The following is a 20,306-nucleotide window of genomic DNA, read 5'->3' on the forward strand; positions in this document are numbered from 1 at the left end:
CTGCACAGCCCAGTCATTCTGTGAGCCCAGCTCAGTCTACTCGCTCAGTCTACCCCTTTCCTCCACGCTCAGTCTCAGTCCCTGCTCCAGTCTAACCTTGCGGCTCAGTCTACCCCTACACGGCTCAGTCTACCCCTGCACTTCTCAATCTACCCCTGCACTTCTCAATCTACCACTGCACGGCTCAGTCTACCCCTGCACGGCTCAGTCTACCCCTGCTCTGCTGAGTCTACCCCTGCACGGCTCAGTCTACCCCTGCACGGCTCAGTCTACCCCTGCACGGCTCAGTCTACTGCTACGTCATGGTGAAGGTTTTGATCCATTACTGTAGGTTATTACTACCTTCAGCCCCTTAAGCCAGGATGTTTACCTCCGTTAGAGTTATCAGGTAAGAGTGAAGAGTGTTTTACGAGCGGCTGTGTGGACCTCGTCGGGGTGTCCTCGCCGCCCCCGAGTGCCACTGCTTACCAGGCGGGCGGTAAGGTCTCAAATCCCAAAACTTTACATGATTACCATATAACATCATATTGTATATCTCTGTATATCTACAGTCAATACAAAAGTGTCAATCACCCTGCAGTGAGTAATAATATGAAACATTGCTCGAAAACTAGTCATCATATATGTCGGTTATAGACGTGTTACATAGATAAGATGGTTTAATAAGAAAAAGGAAGAGCAGGGAACCACAAACACTTGAGTGTTGAGCTAATTCCTTTAGTTTACGTTTCGGAACATTACTTATTCCATCCTTAGAGCAGAGCCTAAAGGGACACAGTTCTCCAGTTATATATGAAAAAAAAATACTAAAAATACAATGTCAGGGCAAAAAAAAAAAAACACCGGTTATTTGACTGACTGACAGAACAAGACTATAAAATACTAAATACACTTAGGTTAATTAGTTAAGATGCTCACATAAGTCCACAAATGCACAAAAGAAGAATAGAGATATATTATTTTACAGTCTCAAACAAATATCAACAGTTAAACGTACGCTTAAGTGGGGAATGGAAAGAAGTTAATGAACAGTTATTACAGTATATGAATCTCTCTCGCTGGTCTTGATGACTCTCTGAGCTACATAGCGCTGCCACTATATTCCTCGCAGATAAGCCGGGTTATTGAAGCTCACCTTGTACAACGCTAGCATAGTGAGTGTGTTCATGTTCACGATATATGATTATTCATAATTTAAACATAATTACGAAAGCATTTTGTTTTTAAAACATGTGTGTGCTTGAAAGGTAAAAATACTGAATTCTTTTACATTTAAAGATTTTTTTTGCATTTTAAAGGTAAATTTATTAGTTGTGAGTGTAAAAAAAATGAGTACCTGTGTTAGTAAGGCTCCATGTTTGAGCACGGTGCAGCGTTGTAGCCAATCATAGATCATTCAGATATACGTATAATGGGCGGAGCTTAACGTCTTCCAATTTTTATTCTTGTTTGCTGATCATACAATACTTAGTAATGCCTCTTATATTTGTGAAAATGTAAGCATGAATACACAGCTAGAAGACCTAAGACAGCATTTTCATTTACATGCTGAGTAAATCTAGTAACTTAAAAAAAAAAAAGATAATATTCTTCACCTCGCTCAGGTTGTACCAGTCAATGAGTGACGACTGGACAGACACTGAACAGAACAAAAACTAATGCTACTGATAATGGTCTCAAGGGGAATCAATGCACAGTATAATCCTTGCTTCGTGGGGTAAAAATAAATGATAACACAATATACAGACCTAAAAACGGTCGTAAGCAATACTACAATTTGCTTTCGAAAAAAAATAAAAACAAAAGAAAAACTTAAGTGAAATTAATGTCACTTAAGAGACACATAAGTTATAACAAAAACCAACATGGGACCCCAAGTGACAGCAACAGTAAAGCAGCCAACACCAGAACACGACAAATCAATCAACAACAGCAATAATTAATAGAAACAATAAATAACACCAACACCTTAGCTCCATGAAGGATAAACAAGAGTCATGTGACCCAGCGCGTTAGCCACCAGTCATCCCTTCTTCAGGATGTGTAGATAAACTTGGCACGTTCTACAATTAACCTCGACTGGAGTTTGTCAGAGAAAAGAAAAAATAATCGTACAGGGCATACGGAACTTGAAAGGGTTTCACTGCATGATACAAATTCAAAATAATGAAGTGTATAGAAAGCGAGTACATGTCACCGCTTCACCACTAACAAGACGAGGCTACAGGACTACCTCTCACGTTAATCTACTTTCCCCACCTTTTTGCTAGTCTTGTATGAGCCACCTTCAGTAGAAAAAAAATCAGGTACTCACTCATTCATTTATTATTTTAGTTTAACGTCTTATAAGAACCATTAATGTAACTTCTAAATGAATAAAAAAAATCACTGTCATAAGAGATTTCACCCTGAAGAATGTTCCCCCCTCGTCGGGAATTTTGGTACGTGACGACTCTATCCAGGTGAGTCTTGCTGGTGTTGGCTGACATGAGAGACGTGCCAAACTCGAGTGTGTGACAAGATGTTCATCAGTGTGTGCAGAGTGGTGAGGTCTGCCTCAAGTCATTTTATCTCGGTATCTAAGCACTGGAAAATTCTCACTTATTTATTTCTTTACACTAAAATGAAAGCTTCTAATTGAAGATTTGAGTGTGAACATTGTAATAAATATGACAAAATAGATGAAAACATGGTAAGTTATTCTGAATAAATAAAGTGAGTGGAGTGTGTTAAGGGATAGGGATGTGGGACACTCGCAGCATGTTCATACAGAGTAGGACGAGGGGCAGCGACTTTACCAACGTTAAATATAAAATGCTAAGAATAAACGTACACATTATACAGGACTGCTGTAGTAGGTGTCGGAAGTAAAGAGTTGTTGGTATGGCGCTGTGGCTGTAGCATAGTTGTTGTTCTTGTTGTTGTCGTCGTAGTATTATTGTAAAGTTGTTGCTGTTGTAGTGGTTTTTGTTGCTGTTGTAGCTACTGTTGTGCTGTTGTTGTTGTTGTAGCTACTGTTGTGTTGTTGTTGTAGAATAAAATATGTAGATCATGAGTGCTCGGGCAGCATTGCTGTAAGCAGCGAATATTTTTACAACATTGGTTTTTCTTTTCTTCATATACCATTTATTTTCTCTCTTTCAATATATTCTTGCTTACAGGATTCTTCTGTCTCTTCTTATTAATATTCTTAGAACAGTTTCAACAAGTCTTCTCTTTTTCATTAGTTTCCAAGATTTTTTATATTGTTGCAGTTTTGTCTTACATGTCTACGTTAGTGTCGTCTGTATTCCACACACACACCGTCACTGCAGGATGTTTGCTGCCACTTTCCTCCACATGTCACAACTTGGGTTATTTTCGTGTTAAATTTGGAATTTACGCTAAACTCTCACTATTCCAGATTATAATAATAACTATTGTTTGTTTGTTTTTTTTAACTTTTTTATATTTTCTTGGTTCCAATTTATTTACTTATTATCTTATTATTATTCTCTGATGTTTTTTCCTCGTATCTTCATCAATTTTCTTTCATTTTTTCTCCATCCTTGGTTTCATCTTCCTCGTCTTTGTTTCAAGTTTTGTTTCCTTTGTATTACTTCGTCTTTCAATGACCTTTCTTGAATCTATGGACTAAATTTATTAATTTTCTTCCATACCTTAGTGAATATTAAGGAGTCGTTCTTGGTATGTAGGGAATGAAAGGCTTAAAAGTGTCAAATACAGCGTTGTGTAGAGGCGTGGGTGTGAAGATAGTGTTTCACCCTCTGATATATGAGCAAATTGAATCATCGTAGGAGTGCCGGAGTTGACATGAGGGAAAAAGTACAAGCAAAACACTAAGGCAAGTGGAGACCAAGGACTGGTGGAGACAAATCCGAGATGCTGACCTCCTAAACTTTTAAGAACAGCTGAAGGAAGACGAAAGAAAAGTGAAACAATAAAATATAGAGAACGTGTGATGGAGATGAAAGAAACTGAATATCGTTTAGTGAATGAGAGAGAATAAGAGAAAAACAAGAGAAGGTTTTGCCAGAGTGCCAGGAACGTATGACAATAAATGAAAGAGACAGGCAGGTGTACAGTATATAGTCACTGAGACAGATGTCTTATGTCTTACTGAGGTGCGCGGATAGTGCTCCCTTGTGATATAAATGTAACAGTAAGATTGGAGAATAAAATAAGAGGGTGGTGACATACAAGGGTGATATAATATTAATGGTTATAATAGAGGAAAGACCTTTAAGGAAAATCTTGATGTGTGTGTATAAGGAAATTAACAATAAGAACAGAGATATAGTGGTAGTTGAAGAAAGGATAAAATATCAGAGCATAGAGTATACACGCTCCAAAATGTACTGTATCTTGACAGAAGAGTCCGATGAATTTCTTAATGAACACCACGACTCCTGCTGTCTCGGTAGGGCTGTCAAAATCCTTCGTCCTTTGTGTCATATTATCTTACACAAAATCGTGAAAATGTTTTGTGGAATGAGTTATAGTATTAAGTGAAAAGTTGGACGGCAAATGAAAAATGGGGTGTAGGGTGTACATTTTTTAGTCTGGGGAATTATTTTTTTCAGGTAGATATGGAGAATTAGAGACCGAGTTAGTAAAGATTTGTTTCTCCTTTTACGGGGAATAGCCCACCAGGGGACAGGTCATCGACCCACAACGGGGCCTGGGGGGCGAAAAAATAAGAATAAAAAGAAATTAAAAATAAAAGAGAAAAATACTATATTAATCTACACCATGAAGATGCCGGAAAACCATCTTTTGAAGTGAGACAGATTGCAAGAGAATGGAAACACAGAAGAAGGCGGAGCATTCCACACTTTGGCTGTGTGAGGAAAGAAGGATATGCTATAAAGGATTATTCTAGTGTGACCGACATCCACACAGAAATGGGCACCGCAGGCAAGATGAGTGTTCCTAGCCCACGGCCTTGCCGGAAGTACACAGAATGCCAAATCCACCGAACATTGCCCGTTAAAATACCTGTAAAAGAGAGAGAGTGAAGCAACATTGCGGCGATTATAAAAAGGGAAGAGAGATTATCAACTAAAGGAGGAGAGTTAATAAGACGAAATGCCGTTGATTCCACCCTATCTAACAGTTGGACAGTAGAAGAGCCACCCCAGATATGAGAGCAATGAATACCTTGTATACTTGAAGCAACTGCTCAGGAGTGAAGTAGCTACAGCATGATGTACAGCATTCCCAGCTTTCGGGAGGTAACTTTAGTAATGTTGTGGATGTGTGGCTTCCATGACATTTTAGAGGAAATGGTGAGACCTAGCATATCTATTTTAGAATTTGGCAGAATGATTGCATCCTGAAATGTGATTGGTGAGAGATTTTCTATTTTGGAAAGTGCAATTGGTAAATACTGTGTCTTATTACTATTGAATTAATGCAAGTTTCAACCACCCCATTCGGAGATGCTGCACAGATCCGCATCAACAGACGAAATTATATCAGCTCTAGAAACAGATCTTGTTTGAGAATCAGGGGGAAGGGAAAAATGTGGAGAAGAGTGAAGAGTAGAATCATCGGCGTGAGAATGGATAGAATTAGTCGTAGTGTGAAGTAAATCATTGATAAAAAGAAGGAAGAGAGTAGGTGAAAGAGCAGAACCCTATGGGACACCACTATTGGTAGAGACAGAGCGAGAGATCTATCCTTCGCCAACAACTGCCATGGATCGGTTCTCACGGAAGCTAGAAATTAAAGAACAAAGTGGGGGAGAGAAACCACAAGAGGAAAGTTTAGAAAGCAAAGACTTAGCCATACCCTGTCAAATGCTTTGGAGATGTCGAGGGCCACGATGAAAGTTTCCCCATAATCTCGAAGAGAGGATGACCAAAAATGGGTGCAGTAGGAGAGCAGATCACCAGTAGATCTCGCCTGGCGAAAGCCACACTGGTGATCCGACAAAAGAGAAAAGCGTTCAATGTAACGGAGAAAACGGGAGTTTGGAAATCTTTGAGAGGGATGAAGTTAGGGCAATGGGGCGATAGTTAGATGGATTGGAATAGTCACCCTTCTTCGGGATGGGCTGAAACGAGGCATGCTTCCAAGAAGAAGGAAAAGTTTGGATTTTGAGGCAAAGGCGAAAGAAGCGAGCAAGCACAGGGGCCAGAATTTCACACACTCCCTCAGAACACGTGGGGGCATTCCGTCCGGTCCTTTCTTGTGGGGTGAAGGGTTTGTTGGAGCGAAGTTTCTTAACTCAATATTAGAATGAAATAAAAATACAAGTAGCAGCGATAACATCAATTAAGATCTGGTACTGGTAGTAAAGAAAAGTAGGAAGAAGAACCACGAAAAGTACGAATGGTGAGAAGGAAGGAGTTGGGGGAAAATAGAAAGGAGAAAAAGTTATTTGGAAAATGAAAGATGAATGCACTCAAGGTGACATTGTGTGATGTGATGCAAAGGGGAAGACAAAGGAGACATGGAGGGAGGTGGATAGGTGAAAGAGAAAATAAGCCAGAGTACTGGAGACCTTTTTATAACAGATTCAATCCAGCAAAATCCCCCCCCCCCCCTTCAAATTTTTTTTTAATTAAACATTTCAGTCTTATTGAGTATTAAAGCAGCTGTTTCATTGTACAGTAAAATAATTAAAGTTTATGGATATCCTACCTATAATTAACCTGCTATCATTACTAATTACTTAGTTTACGTTGATAATTAACTCTTCACATATTACAAAATCATTCAATAAAATACAAAAACACTCCGTCGCAGTCGAGACAAGTTTTCAACAATTACACAAATTTTCCGGAATAATTATTGATAAATCAGAAGTTCCGGAATGCGGCCAACTGGAATCAATCAATTAAGGCAATAATTAACATCCACCCAAAATTTACGGTGGTGAGTTCCCCTGCCACTACTACTACTACTACCTATGCCTTTACTATCACTACCCTGCTTCTATTGCCACTACCCCAGCCAGCTCCCACTGTTTATTGCTACTTCCCGTGCCATATCCTGTCATTACATTCACTACCCCTGCCACTAATGCTACTACCCATACCTTTACCACCACTACCCCTGCCACTAGTGCTACTACCCATACCTTTACCACCACTACCCCTGCCACTAGTGCTACTACCCATACCTTTACCACCACTACCCCTGACACTAGTGCTACTACATACCTTCCACCACTACCCCTGCCTGTGCTACACTCCTTTACCACCTACCCGACAGTGCTACTACCCCCTTACCCACCCTGGTGCTCCCATATCTTTACCCTGGTGTACTATCCTTTACCTACCCTGTGCTACTACCCCACCACCCCAGCAGTTCCCTCTTTCTATTGTCACATCCCTTGCCGCTTTTGCTGCTACCCCTGCTACTACCCTCTATCTATTGCCACCTACCCTGTCACTACTGCTCCTATCCAGGTCAATGCTGTCACTACTGTTATTACCCATGCCACTACTGCCACTACCCCTGCTACGACCTTCTGCCAGCTGCCACTTCCCTTGCTATAACCCATGCCATTACTCCACTTCCCTCTACGATCCTCTGCAACTGCCACTTCCCTTGCTATTACCCATGCCCTACCTGCTACTGCTTCTGCAGCTGCCACTTCCTTGCACCTATGCCACCTGCCACTACCCCTGCTGATCCTCTGCCAGCTGCCACTTCCCACTATACCCATGCCTACTGCCACTACCCTGCTCGATCTCTGCCACTTGCCACTTCCCTTGCTACCCATGCCACTACTGCCACTACCCTGCACGACCCTCTGCCAGCTGCCACTTCCTTGATTACCCATGCCCTACTGCTACTACGATCCTCTCCAGCTGCCACTTGCTCTACCGTGCCACTACTGTTACTACCCCCTGTCATTACCACTGCCATTACTCTCTGAATGTTGCCTCTTTTGCCACTGTCCTCGCCTGTACCACAACTACCCGACCCTCTCCCTTCATTGCCACCTGTTACTGCCTCTCTGTTGACTTCTTCTACTGCCACCAGTTAGTTTTCTACTGCCACCAGTTAGTTTTCTACTGCCACCTGTTACTTCCTCTACTGTCAGCTGTTACTTCCTCTACTGCCACCTGTTACTTCTTATACCAGCTCTTACTTCCTATACTTCCACATGTTACTTTCTTTACTATCCCCTGCTACCCTCTATACTGCCACTTGTTACTTCCTCTACTGCCAGCTGCACTTCCTCTAATGCCAATTGTTACTTCCTATATTGCCAATTATTACTTCCTCTACTGCCAGCTGTTACTTCCTCCACTGCAGCTGTTACTTCCTCTATTACCAGCTGTTATTTCCTCTAATGTAATTATTACTTCCTCTACTGCCAATTGTTACTTCCTACAACCACGTTACTTCCTCTACTACCTGTTACTTCCTCTACTCCTGTTACTTCCTCTACCAACTGTTTCCTCCACTACCACCTGTTACTTCACTACCACCTGTTACTTCCTCTACTACCACCTGTTCTTCCTCTATTACCAATTTCTTCTCTATTACCACCTGTTTCTTCCTCTCTACCTGTTACTTCTCTATTACCACCTGTTACTTCCTCTATTCCACCTGTTCTTCCTCTATTACCTGTTCTTCTCTTTCACTTCTACCTGTTACTTCCTCTGTACCACCTGTTTTACCTCTACTGTTACTTCTACCTACTACTTACGTGTTTTCTACTCACCAGTTAGTTTTTCTACTATACCTGTACTTCCTCTACTAGCTGTTACTTCTCTACTGCACCTGTTACTTCTTATACTACCACTCTTACTTCCTTACTTCCATATTTACTTTCTTCTCCTACTACCTCCTATTCTGCCACTGTTACTTCCTCTACTGCCAGCTACTTCCTCTGTGTCCTATATTACCAATTATTACTTCCTCTACTGCACTTGTTCCTCCCTCATACAGCTGTTACTTCCTCCTGGTATTACCCACTCTGTTGATTTTTCTTCTCTACCTTTACTTCTTCTACAACCACTGTTACCTCTACCACCTTTCTTCCTCTACTACCTGTTACTTCTCTACTACCTGTTTCTTCCTCCTACCACCTGTTACTTCCTCTACTACCACCTGTTACTTCCTCTATTACCACCTCTACTGCCTCTATTACCACCTGTTTCTTCCTCTATTACCACCTGTTCTTCCTCTACTTTGTTACTTCCTCTATTACCACAGCTACTTCCTCTACTACCACCTGTTACTTCCTCTATACCTGTTACTTCCTCTCTATCCCACCTGTTACTTCCTCTACTACCTGTTACTTCCTCTCTATTACCTGTTACTTCCTCTACCTGTTACTTCTCTATTGCCACCTGTTGCTTCCTCTATTACCACCTGTTTCTTCCTCTACTACCACCTGTTACTTCCCTACTACCTGTTACTTCCTCTATTACCATATTACTCTCTGTTACCACTTACTTCTCCTCACTACCCACCTGCTTCTCTACTACCACCTGTTACTTCCTCTATTACCACCTGTTATTTCCTCAACGCTACCCTGTTTCTTCCTCTACTACCACCTGTTACTTCTTCTATTACCACCTGTTACTTCCTCTAATACCACCTGTTACTTCCTCTACTACCAACTGTTACTTCCTCTATTACCACCTGTTTCTTCCTCTCCTACCACCTGTTACTTCTTCTAATACCACCTGTTTCTTCCTCTACTACCACCTGTTACTTCCTCTATTACCACCTGTTACTTCCTCTAATACCTGTTACTTCCTCTAATACCACCTGTTACTTCCTCTATTACCACCTGTTACTTCCTCTACTACCACCTGTCACTTCCTCTAATACCACCTGTTACTTCCTCTATTGCCACCTGTTACTTCCTCTACTACCACCTGTTACTTCCTCTATTGCCACCTGTTACTTCAACTACTACCACCTGTTACTTCCACTATTACCTGTTACTGCCACTACTACCACCTGTTACTTCCTGTATTACCACCTGTTACTTCCACTATTACCACCTGTTACTTCCTCCTACCACCTGTTACTTCCTCTATACCACCTGTTACTTCGTCTATTACCACCTGTTACTTCCTCTATTACCACCTGTTACTTCCTATACTACCACCTGTTTCTTCCTCTACTACCACCTGTTACTTCCTCTAATTACCACCTGTTACTTCCTCTATTACCACCTGTTATTTCCTCTACCTGTTTCTTCCTCTACTACCACCTGTTAATTCCTCTATTACCACCTGTTACTTCCTCTATTATCACCTGTTACTTCCTCTACCACCTGTTTCTTCCTCTACTACCACCTGTTAATTCCTCTAATTACCTGTTACTTCCTCTATTACTACCTGTTACTTCCTCTATTATCACCTGTTACTTCCTCCTACACACCTGCTACTTCCTCTAATTACCACCTGTTACTTCCTCTATTATCACCTGTTACTTCACTCTACCTGTTTCTTCCTCTATATTAATTCCTCTAGTACCACCTGTTACTTCCTCTATTACCACCTGTTACTTCCTCCTCCATCACCTGTTACTATACTACCACCTGTTTCTTCCTCTACACCACCTGTTAATTCCTCTAATTACCACCTGTTACTTCCTCTATTACCACCTCTTTCTCCTCTTCTGCCACCTGTTCCTGCTACGAGCTCCTGCCTCACTGTACACTGTGCCATACTGTGTTAGTGTTCTCCTCAACAGGCTACCTGTACACTTCACGTTAGTATCCAGGTCTCTCTCTCTCTCTCTCTCTCTCTCTCTCTCTCTCTAAGTATGTTCTTTTGACTTGCCTTAGGAACTAATCTTGTTTTTTTATTGTGCATCCGTGATTGATTTTCTTATTGTTGTGTGTGTGTCGTCACGAGGATGAGACCAAAGAAACAGTGTGAAGAAAGAAAGAAGAAGAAGAAGAAGAAGAAGAAGAAGAAGAAGAAGAAGAAGAAGAAGAAGAAGAAGAAGAAGAAGAAGAAGAAGAAGAAAGAAGAAGAAAAGAAGAAGGAAGAAGAAGAAGAGAAGAAGAAGAAGAAGGAAGGAAGGAGGAGGAGGAGGAGGAGGAGGAAGAGGAGGAAGAGAAGGAAGGAAGGAAGGAAGGAAGGAGGGAGGAGGGAGGAGGAGGAGAAAGAAGAAAGAAAGAAGAAGAAGAAAGAAGAAGAAGAAGAAGAAGAAGAAGAAGAAGAAGAAGAAGAAGAAGAAGAAGAAGAAGATTAAAATAAAAATAATATAAAACTAAAACAAAGATCACCACCACTATAGGGAGCCTTCTACAACTTCACTTTTTGTTTGTTTATTGATAAAATATACACCGTATATTTTTATTAGTTAAGGAAATCCTGGTTGGTAATATGTTTCCGCTTAGTAAATATACCATTTACATTGTTTAGTGATTACATTGTCTCTCATATACACATAATACACATCCAAGCCACAGGCGATTCACCGGTTTAACATTCCACTCATTTAATCTGGAATTACTTGTTCAGCTATAATTCCGGCTTCTGGTAATGGGATTGTCTTTTCCACTAATTTATGAACCAGAAACAATTTTGTAAATTTTATCACACTGCATTTTTGGTGGCTTTAACGGGAGAGGTTCAGGTATTCCATGTCATCTAGGTGTGTGTGTGTGTGTGTGATGCCCACCCGACCCTAAAACCCCGTCTTAATCATATTGAAAATTAATTATTATTATATACAAGCGCTATAAGCGATATTTCTAGAAAAACAATTACAAATGTATTTTAATTCCAAGGATATGAACTGTAAACAAAAGTAAACAAAAGCCAATTACACCTAAAAATATATAAAAAAAATTTGCCTCTAAAACATACAATGGTTTAATGCTCAGCAAGAGTAATAAGAGTTCTATATCATTTATCACAGTTGATACGGTTAATCTAGAGACTCTTAGGCATCTCTCTCTCTCTTCCTGGGTAATGTAGTGAGGGGCAGAGACGGGTTATGAGGGCTTCATCCCACAATCCATCTGTCGCCCTGATTCTCATAACACCTATAGTTAGCCTCACCTCACAACACGCTCATTCTACTCACCTCACAACACACTCGTTCTACTCACCTCACAACACACTCATTCTACTCACCCTCACAACAACAAACCCTTTCTACTCACCTCTCAACACACTCCATTCTACTCACCTCACAACACACCTGTTCTACTCCACCTGACAACACACTTATTCTACTCACCTCACAACACACCTCATTCACTCACCTCACACAAACTTTTCTACTAATCCTCACAACACACCTGTTCTACTCACCTCACAACACTTTCTACTCCACCACAACACACTCCATTCTATTCACCTCACAACACACCTGTTCTACTCACACTCACAACACACTCATTCTACTCACCTCACAACAAACCTTTCTACTCATCTCACAACACACCTGCCCCACTCACCCCACAACACACCTGTTCTACTCCACCTCACAACACACTCATTCTACTCACCTCACAACACACCTGTTCTACTCCACCTCACAACACACCTCATTCCCACTCACCCCACAACAAACCTTTCACCATCTCACAACACACCGTTCTACTCACCCCACAACACACTCATTCCCACTCACACCCCACAACAACCTTCTACTCCATCCTCACAACACACCTGTTCTACTCCACCCAACAACACACTCCATTCTACTCACCTCACAACAAACCCTTTCTACTCACACCTCACAACACACCTGTTCTACTCACCACAACACACCTGTTCTACTCCACCCAACAACACACCCATTCCACTCACCTCACAACACACCTGTCTCTATCACTCCAACAACACACACCTGTTCTACTCCACCTCACAACACACTCTGTTCTATTCACTCCACAATTCACCCATTCTATTAACCTCACAACACACTCATTCATTTCCACTCCCCACAAACACACCCATTCCATTCACCTCACAACACACTCATTCTATTAACCTCACAACACTCATTCTATTCACCCCACAATACACTCATTCTATTCACCTCACAACACACCTCATTCTATCTCAATCTCACAATACACTCATTCTATTCACCTCACAATACACTCATTCTATTCACCTCACAATACACTCATTTCTATTCACCTCACACATACTCATTCTATTCACCTCACAATACACTCATTCTATTCACTCACACACACCTATTCTATTCACCTCACACACTCATTCTATTCACCTCACACACACTCATTCTATTCACCTCTCAATACACTCATTCTATTCACCTCACAATACACCTATTCTATTCACCCCACACACCTTTTTATTCACCTCACAATACACTCACTCTATTCACTTGAAAACACACTCACATTATATGAATTATACGTCAATTCTAGCTCACTCATCAGCATATTGTTGCCCTTACCTGAGAACACACACACACACCTTAGCTCATACTTCCTAAGCTCACCTATGCTTCCCTGCCTGGTCTTCCTCCTTAGATGTCACACAGAGAGGACTCCCAGAAAGAGTGCAGAAGAGGGAGTGCAAGATTATTCTCTCTCCCTCCTACTCCACATATCAAGAAGCGCTTAGTACACTAACCCTCTCGCCTCTCTCTGATCATCACTATGACTTCGTCTGTAAGTTTGGGGAGTAGGTTCTGCACTATCCTTGCCACCGTCTCCTGTTCCCACCCGAAACTTCTCGTCTACGAATTCCTGTTTGACACTACAACCGCATTCAGCCGATACGCGCATGTACCATATCAATATTTATCAACAACTCGTAGTTCACCGGTGTGTTCACTCCCAGCCAATCGTACTTTTCTAATTTAACTGTGCTGAACTTCTTTATTAAATGACCCCATTGTCATTATATATTATTTTTGTACAGCTAATATCACTTGTATATTACTTGTCAATCGAGTGACCCACTACACAATTTCGTAACTTTTATCATCCCCGTTTATTGTATATTTTCAGTTTTTGGGCTGCAATGTTCTTTCAATAAACCATTAATAATTATTATTATTATTATTATTTTTATTATTATTTTTATCATTATTATTATTATTCGCACGCACGCACACACTACTCTTCTCCACCACTACCAACACACTAACCACCCAACTTAGTCAGGCATATATAATTCTTACAAAAGCTTTCTCTTACCTACCCATCCTAACTCATTTACTTATTTATAATCCACCCACAGACTCACAGTCACTCACCCTTCCACACGCCACACTACAAAGCATGGCACCCAATCCAACCTATTGCATAGTAGGCCACTCTTACTCATCACAACCAAATGTAACAAGTTTCACTCACTACCCATCACAGCCTCCTTCATTCCCCACAGCACAGAACTCCTTCATTCCCCACAGCACAGAACCTCCCTCATTCATCACAGCACAGAACCTCCCTCATTCACCATCGCACAGAACCTCCATCATTCACCATAGCACGGAACCTCCCTCCCTCACCACAGTACAGAACCTCCCTCCCATTCACCACGGCACTAGAACCTCCTCCCTCACCACAGCACAAGCCTCCCTCCCCTCACCATAGCACAGAGCCTCCCTTACTCACAGCACAAGACCTTCCTCATTCACCATAGCACAGAACCTCCCTCCCCTCACCACAGCACAGAACCTCCCTCCCCTCACTTGCAGCTGAGAACCTCCCTTACTCACAGCACAGAGACCTCCTCCCTCACCACAGCACAGAACCTCCCTTACTCCACAGCACAAGAACCTTCCTCATTCACCATAACGACTCCCTCATTCACTACAGTACAGACACCCTCATTCACCGCTTTAGAACCTCCTCCCTCACCACAACTGAGAACCTCCCCTTACTCCACAGCACACAGAACCTCCCTCCCTCACCATAACTGTAACTCCCTCCCTCACCTTAGCACATAACCTCCCCTCATTCACCACAACTGGGGAACCTCTCTTACTCACCACAGCACAGAACCTCCCTCTCATTCACCGCAGCACAGTACCTCCCTCATTCACCACAGCACAGAACCTCCCTCATTCACCATAGCACAGAACCTCCCTCATTCATTACAGTACAGAACCTCCCTCATTCATTACAGTACAGAATCTCCCTCACCACAGCACAGAACCTCCCTTACTCACAGCACAGAACCTCCCTCATTTACCATAGCACAGAAACTCCCTTACTCACCACAGCACAGATCCTCCCTTACTCACCACAGTACAGAACCTCCCTCATTTATCATAGCACAGAACCTCCCTCCATCACCACAGGACATTCCCACCCTCACAGACCCCCTTACTTAGCCGGTAGACTCATACACTGAGGAGGCGTAAGGACTGTGGGCTCAGTGGCTGCCAGGGGGAGCTCTCCAGGCTAGAGCGGCTCATAAATAAATTATGTAGCCAGGGAAGTCCTCACAGGGCCCAGAATCCAAGTTAACTCCACCTCCCCGTCCCTCTCTCTCTCTCTCTCTTGTGCTTCTGTTCTCTACCTTCCATCATCTTCAAACCTATTCTGTTTTATTTTATTGCATCCATCTTTCTATTATCCTTTTCCTCTTTTCATTGCATCCCCCTCCTCCTCTTTATTCTTCTTCCCACTGTCATCTTTTTCTTTCTCCTCCTCCTCCTCATTCATCCCTTTTCTTATTACTCCTCTTTTTCTTCCTCCTCCTATTCCTCGTCCATTCTTTTTCCTAATAATCTTCTTGTTTCTCCTATTTTTCCTCCACCTTTCTTTCTTACTTCATCTCTCTTCTTGTTAATCCTCTCCATTCCCCCCATACTTCCAGTGTTACTCTTGCTCCAGCTCCTTCCCAAGAGGAGGGCGGGGAGAGGGGATCTGGTCTTTTAAGTAAAGAGGGAAAATGGTCTTTGAAGAAGAGGGGAACCGGTCTTTGAAGGAGATGGAACAGGGTCTTTGGAGAAGAGAAACGAACTGGTCTTTGGAGGACAGGGTAGAGGGTCTTTTGAGGAGAGAGGGGAATCGGTTTGTGGAGGAGGGGGAAACTGGTTCTATCGAGGAGAGGGAAATCGGTCTTTAGAGTAGCAGCTTGAAAGGAGTATGAGAGTGGATTTGAGAAGAGGGAGCGCAAGTATCGAGAACTCAACGACTGTGTGGGAATAGCAATGAGATTATTACACAGGGACATGACCCTCTCCCTCAGTACTATGTGTGTGTGAGAGAGAGATCCTGGACAACAAGCAGTACTATGGCTTCTCTTCTGAGAACTGAGTGGGAATGGGAACGATGATATCACGTAGGGACGTATCTCGACTCACAAGTAGCCCAGCGGGAATGGTTTATCCGACAAGGGTTGGGTGGTGTGTTGGAGTGGGAACGACAAGTGGACATTTACTCACATTTAACTGTTCCTGAAGTGAGTCGGGGAGTTGTGAGGTGGTGATCAGTTTAGTCAATGTTGGACAATATATATATTTGTACCTAAACGCGTATATTAACTTACATATTTAACCCTATCTTATAATTTATGTTTTAATGTTGTTCTGAAGAAAATAAAGACGGTTTATTTTTTCTCATATCATTTATTACCAAAATGCACATCCCAAGCCTAGCGTTAAAAAAGTACTCCCGCATCCCCCGTCTCCTCCCTCCGGCCCCGAGACACCCCCCCCCCCCAAACAATGTCAACACTCCCACCTACTTTGTTATTATGACACCACTTATACCATCCTCCCCAACGGTAAAAAAAAATATAAAAACCTTCGAGTCACTTGAATCATCTGATGCTGACCGCCTCCACCTCCTCACCAAAGAAATTACATTTTAATCCGTCACTACAATAACCCGGAAACAAGTAAGGGAGAGGGATGCCGACCTGCCCCAACACACCTCAATTATCTGTCAAGGAAGTTCTCTTTCAGGTTTTTTCAACAATCTTTGTGGACATTTGCATCTTTTAAGCTATGCTGAAGCAATAGGAAAAAAAGGCCTTGACTTGAATAAAAACTGACAGTCGCCATGGAAAATACATACATTTAACAACCTAATTCAAATGATTACTATCAGGTGAGTGGGTAAGGCCTCTCCTATCCTCTCCCATACTTCCTCGATGCTCTCACTCCTGTGTTACGTCCACCGTCCAGCCACACCAACCTGTGATCTGTTGGTGCAGTTCTAAAATTTGCTGAAAATTACAAATCCGGCAGATATACTCATATTTATAGAGCGATATACAACAAACCCCCAAAACAGACACGGAATTAGACTTTACTAAACAGTTTTAGGTTCGACCATGCGTTTATTATACTGTATTAGACAAAACACCTGCAGAGTATAGTACTGCATGGGAGAAAGATGTGTTGAACAGCCACACGTTGTCTGCTGTGATGTACAGCACGACACCTGCAACGCAGCAGAGTGCACACCTTCACTAAACAATCAGCACAAAATATGTTTGTATGCATCTTAATAGTTAATCAAAAGACTATACATGTTACACTCAGTTGTGTAGTTGACAACGGCAGATCAGAAGACATCGGAATAAACAAAGGGAAATATGAAAAATGTACTCACCGGTATTCTGGCGTAGGATGTGAGATCCAACCACGACTTGACTATCTCACCCTCGTTGTCACTGCGCTCTCCCTGCAGCTGGACACTGAGTTCTTCGTCCTCGTTGCCGGCCTCGCCAATCGCCCCGTTTATACCATAGGACGGATCTGATGCCCGCCTCTTAACCCGGGTGTTACTGTCCCGTGGATGACTTTTCAGGACTTTTGGGGGTTCTGATGGGGGCGAGGGTCCGCGGAGTACCGGAGGCGGTGGGTGAGGCGGTGGGTGAGGCGGGGCGTGGAGTAAGTGATGGCGCTGGATGGTGCTGTCATGAGTAAATGGGTGGTCCTCCACCAACATCTGCACACGGCTTTTCAGGAGCTCCACCTCGCGGCTGATGAAGGACTCCCGCCTCACTCCCTCTACCTTCACCGCCTCCAGCTTCCCTCGCACCGCTTCCAGACGACCGAACAAAAAGAAAAAGGACGCGGCCTGAGTCAACACAAGGACACACAGGAAGACTGACAAGAGCGGGAGAAAGAGAGAGCGTTCCCGACTGCCCAGTCGGTGGTGGGGGTCCCCCTGGACCTCCGAGGTCAGGGGCTGCTTATCATTCATAGCTGCCCTGGCCAAAGGTCACTCTTATACCCGGAGGAAGGCCCGACACACCTCTTGTCCACTGTCACTGTTGACACAACTCCTGGGATTATCTACATAATCTGACCACACACTTCCAGCAGCCGCTACGAAACTGTTATCAGTTCTATAAGAGAAAGAAATAAAATAAAATAATTACTGACAAGTGAAACGTTTTTTTTATTTCAAATTATTAAATTATGATTAATATATATATATATATATATATATATATATATATATATATATAAGATAAATCTTGATAAAATCACAGGGGCAACTGAATTACATGGACAGAGAGAGGCCTAAGTACACAGGGTTACCTTACTAAACATGAGGTCAGGTCATAAACATGACATCCACTAATTCGCACACCAACACCACCACACACGCAAAGGAGCTTAAGAGAAAGGGCGACGTGACTAGTCAAGTTAAGTCAGGTCAAAAATATTGGACCCACTAATCATATATCCTATATCTAACTCAAATGCTTTAAAAGTATTTTTAACCTTGGGCCACTGACAAATAAATTTGTGTAACATATTATCAGTTTTGTACTAACCATCACTAAGGTTCATAGAATTCAATTCCCTAATCAAACTAGCTTCAACCAGAAGTCTTTCTGTGACACATGATGATTTGTACACTTCGAAGTTGTTTTCCCAATCCATGGGATGATTATTGTTCCTAACATGAACGAACAGTGCACTGCTTTCAGATGGTGTTCTGATATTGTACTTGTGCTGTTTAGTTCTGAGTTGCAATGCTTTCCCAGTCTGACCTACATAATTTCCATTACAGTTGCTACATGGAATGCAGTAAACACTTCCATTTACATTCAAGGTTGGGCTATTCTTGATTAATATATTGGTAATAGTAGAGTCATACTTAAAAACAACATTAATATTTAATAATTTAAGGGACTGAACTAACGGGACAAATTCATTGCGATAAGGCAGAGTCAAAATATTCTTAAATGTAGGAATTTGCCTGGTTTGAGTAGAATGAAAAGATTTTTTAGCCCTTTTAAACCAATGATCAACAAACAATGAAGGGTACCCAAGTTTTTGTGCAATAGACTGAATGTGTTTCAGTTCTTCATCAATAAATTCAGCGTCACAATTACGCAAACATCTCAAAAACATAGCAGAAAAAACTGACATTTTGGTAGATTCCAGGTGACTCGATAAAAAATTTATGAAACTGTCTACCTGTGTAGGCTTTCTGTACACCTTAAATTTATAGTTATGGCCATTTCTAATAAGCATATCAAGAAATGGAAGGGATCCATTTATTTCCCTTTCAATTTTGAAGGTAATACAAGGGACAATATCATTAAGCTTGTCTAAAAATTCCAATGGGTCACTGTTTCTAGGCCAAAGACAAAGAACATCATCTACATATCTATACCATGGAGGAATAAAGTCCCCTATATTGGGTAGTAATCTAGCCTCAAAAAACTCCATATAAATACAGGCTAGAGGAGCAGAAAGACAATTACCCATGCTCATGCCAAATATTTGCTTGTAAAACTTCCCATTTGCTCTAAACACATTGTCAGTAACGCATAAATATCAATTTAAGAAAAGTATCATGTTCAATAGTCAAATCTAACAGTTGCAATTGATCTTTAAGAAATGAAAGTAGGTCTTTCACTGGTACTCTAGTGAAAAGTGAATTTACATCAAAACTTATTAATTCACATGGTTCATTATGTTTCTTGAGTTTATCAATTAAATCACTGCTGTTGTGTATATGTGAATTAGATATTTGGCCTGTAAGAGGGGATAGCATCCTAACCAACCACTTGGATAATTTGTACGTAACAGAACCCACAGAACTCATGATAGGACGTAATGGATTGTTAAGCTTGTGTGTTTTGATCAATCCATACATATAAGGTAAAGTGGGATTGATTTGAGAGAGCTGTTTGATGAGATCGGGGTTCTTTTTCAATAACATCTTCATTTTGGAATTAGATAACTTATTAATATTTTCCAGGGGATCTTTTGTAAGCTCACAGTAAGTGCTTTCATCACTTACTAATGAATTCATCTTATCATTATAGTCGCTTTTATCCAAAATAACAATAGCATTGGACTTATCAGCCTTAGTAATATGAAAATATGAATATTCACATTTCTTTTCAAGCTTATCAAGGCTGTTTCAAATCTTTTTGGAATGTTTGAAA

The 20,306-nt window shown here is 41.6% G+C and overlaps 1 protein-coding gene across 1 annotated transcript in view; it reads right to left on the minus strand.

Moving 5' to 3' along the window:
- Positions 1 to 17,452: 17,452 nt before the first annotated feature.
- The window catches only part of LOC121872803, a 58,552-nt gene continuing 55,698 nt past the window's right edge, over positions 17,453 to 20,306 (minus strand). The window contains exon 2 of the mRNA XM_042375859.1: positions 17,453 to 18,242. Within this exon, the coding sequence (XP_042231793.1) occupies positions 17,453 to 18,097 (645 nt within the window). The 5' untranslated portion in view covers positions 18,098 to 18,242. The remainder of the gene's footprint in view (positions 18,243 to 20,306) is intronic.

This window comes from Homarus americanus, unplaced genomic scaffold (genome assembly GCF_018991925.1).
Source record: "Homarus americanus isolate GMGI-L3 unplaced genomic scaffold, GMGI_Hamer_2.0 scaffold39155, whole genome shotgun sequence".
Taxonomy (NCBI): domain Eukaryota; kingdom Metazoa; phylum Arthropoda; class Malacostraca; order Decapoda; family Nephropidae; genus Homarus; species Homarus americanus.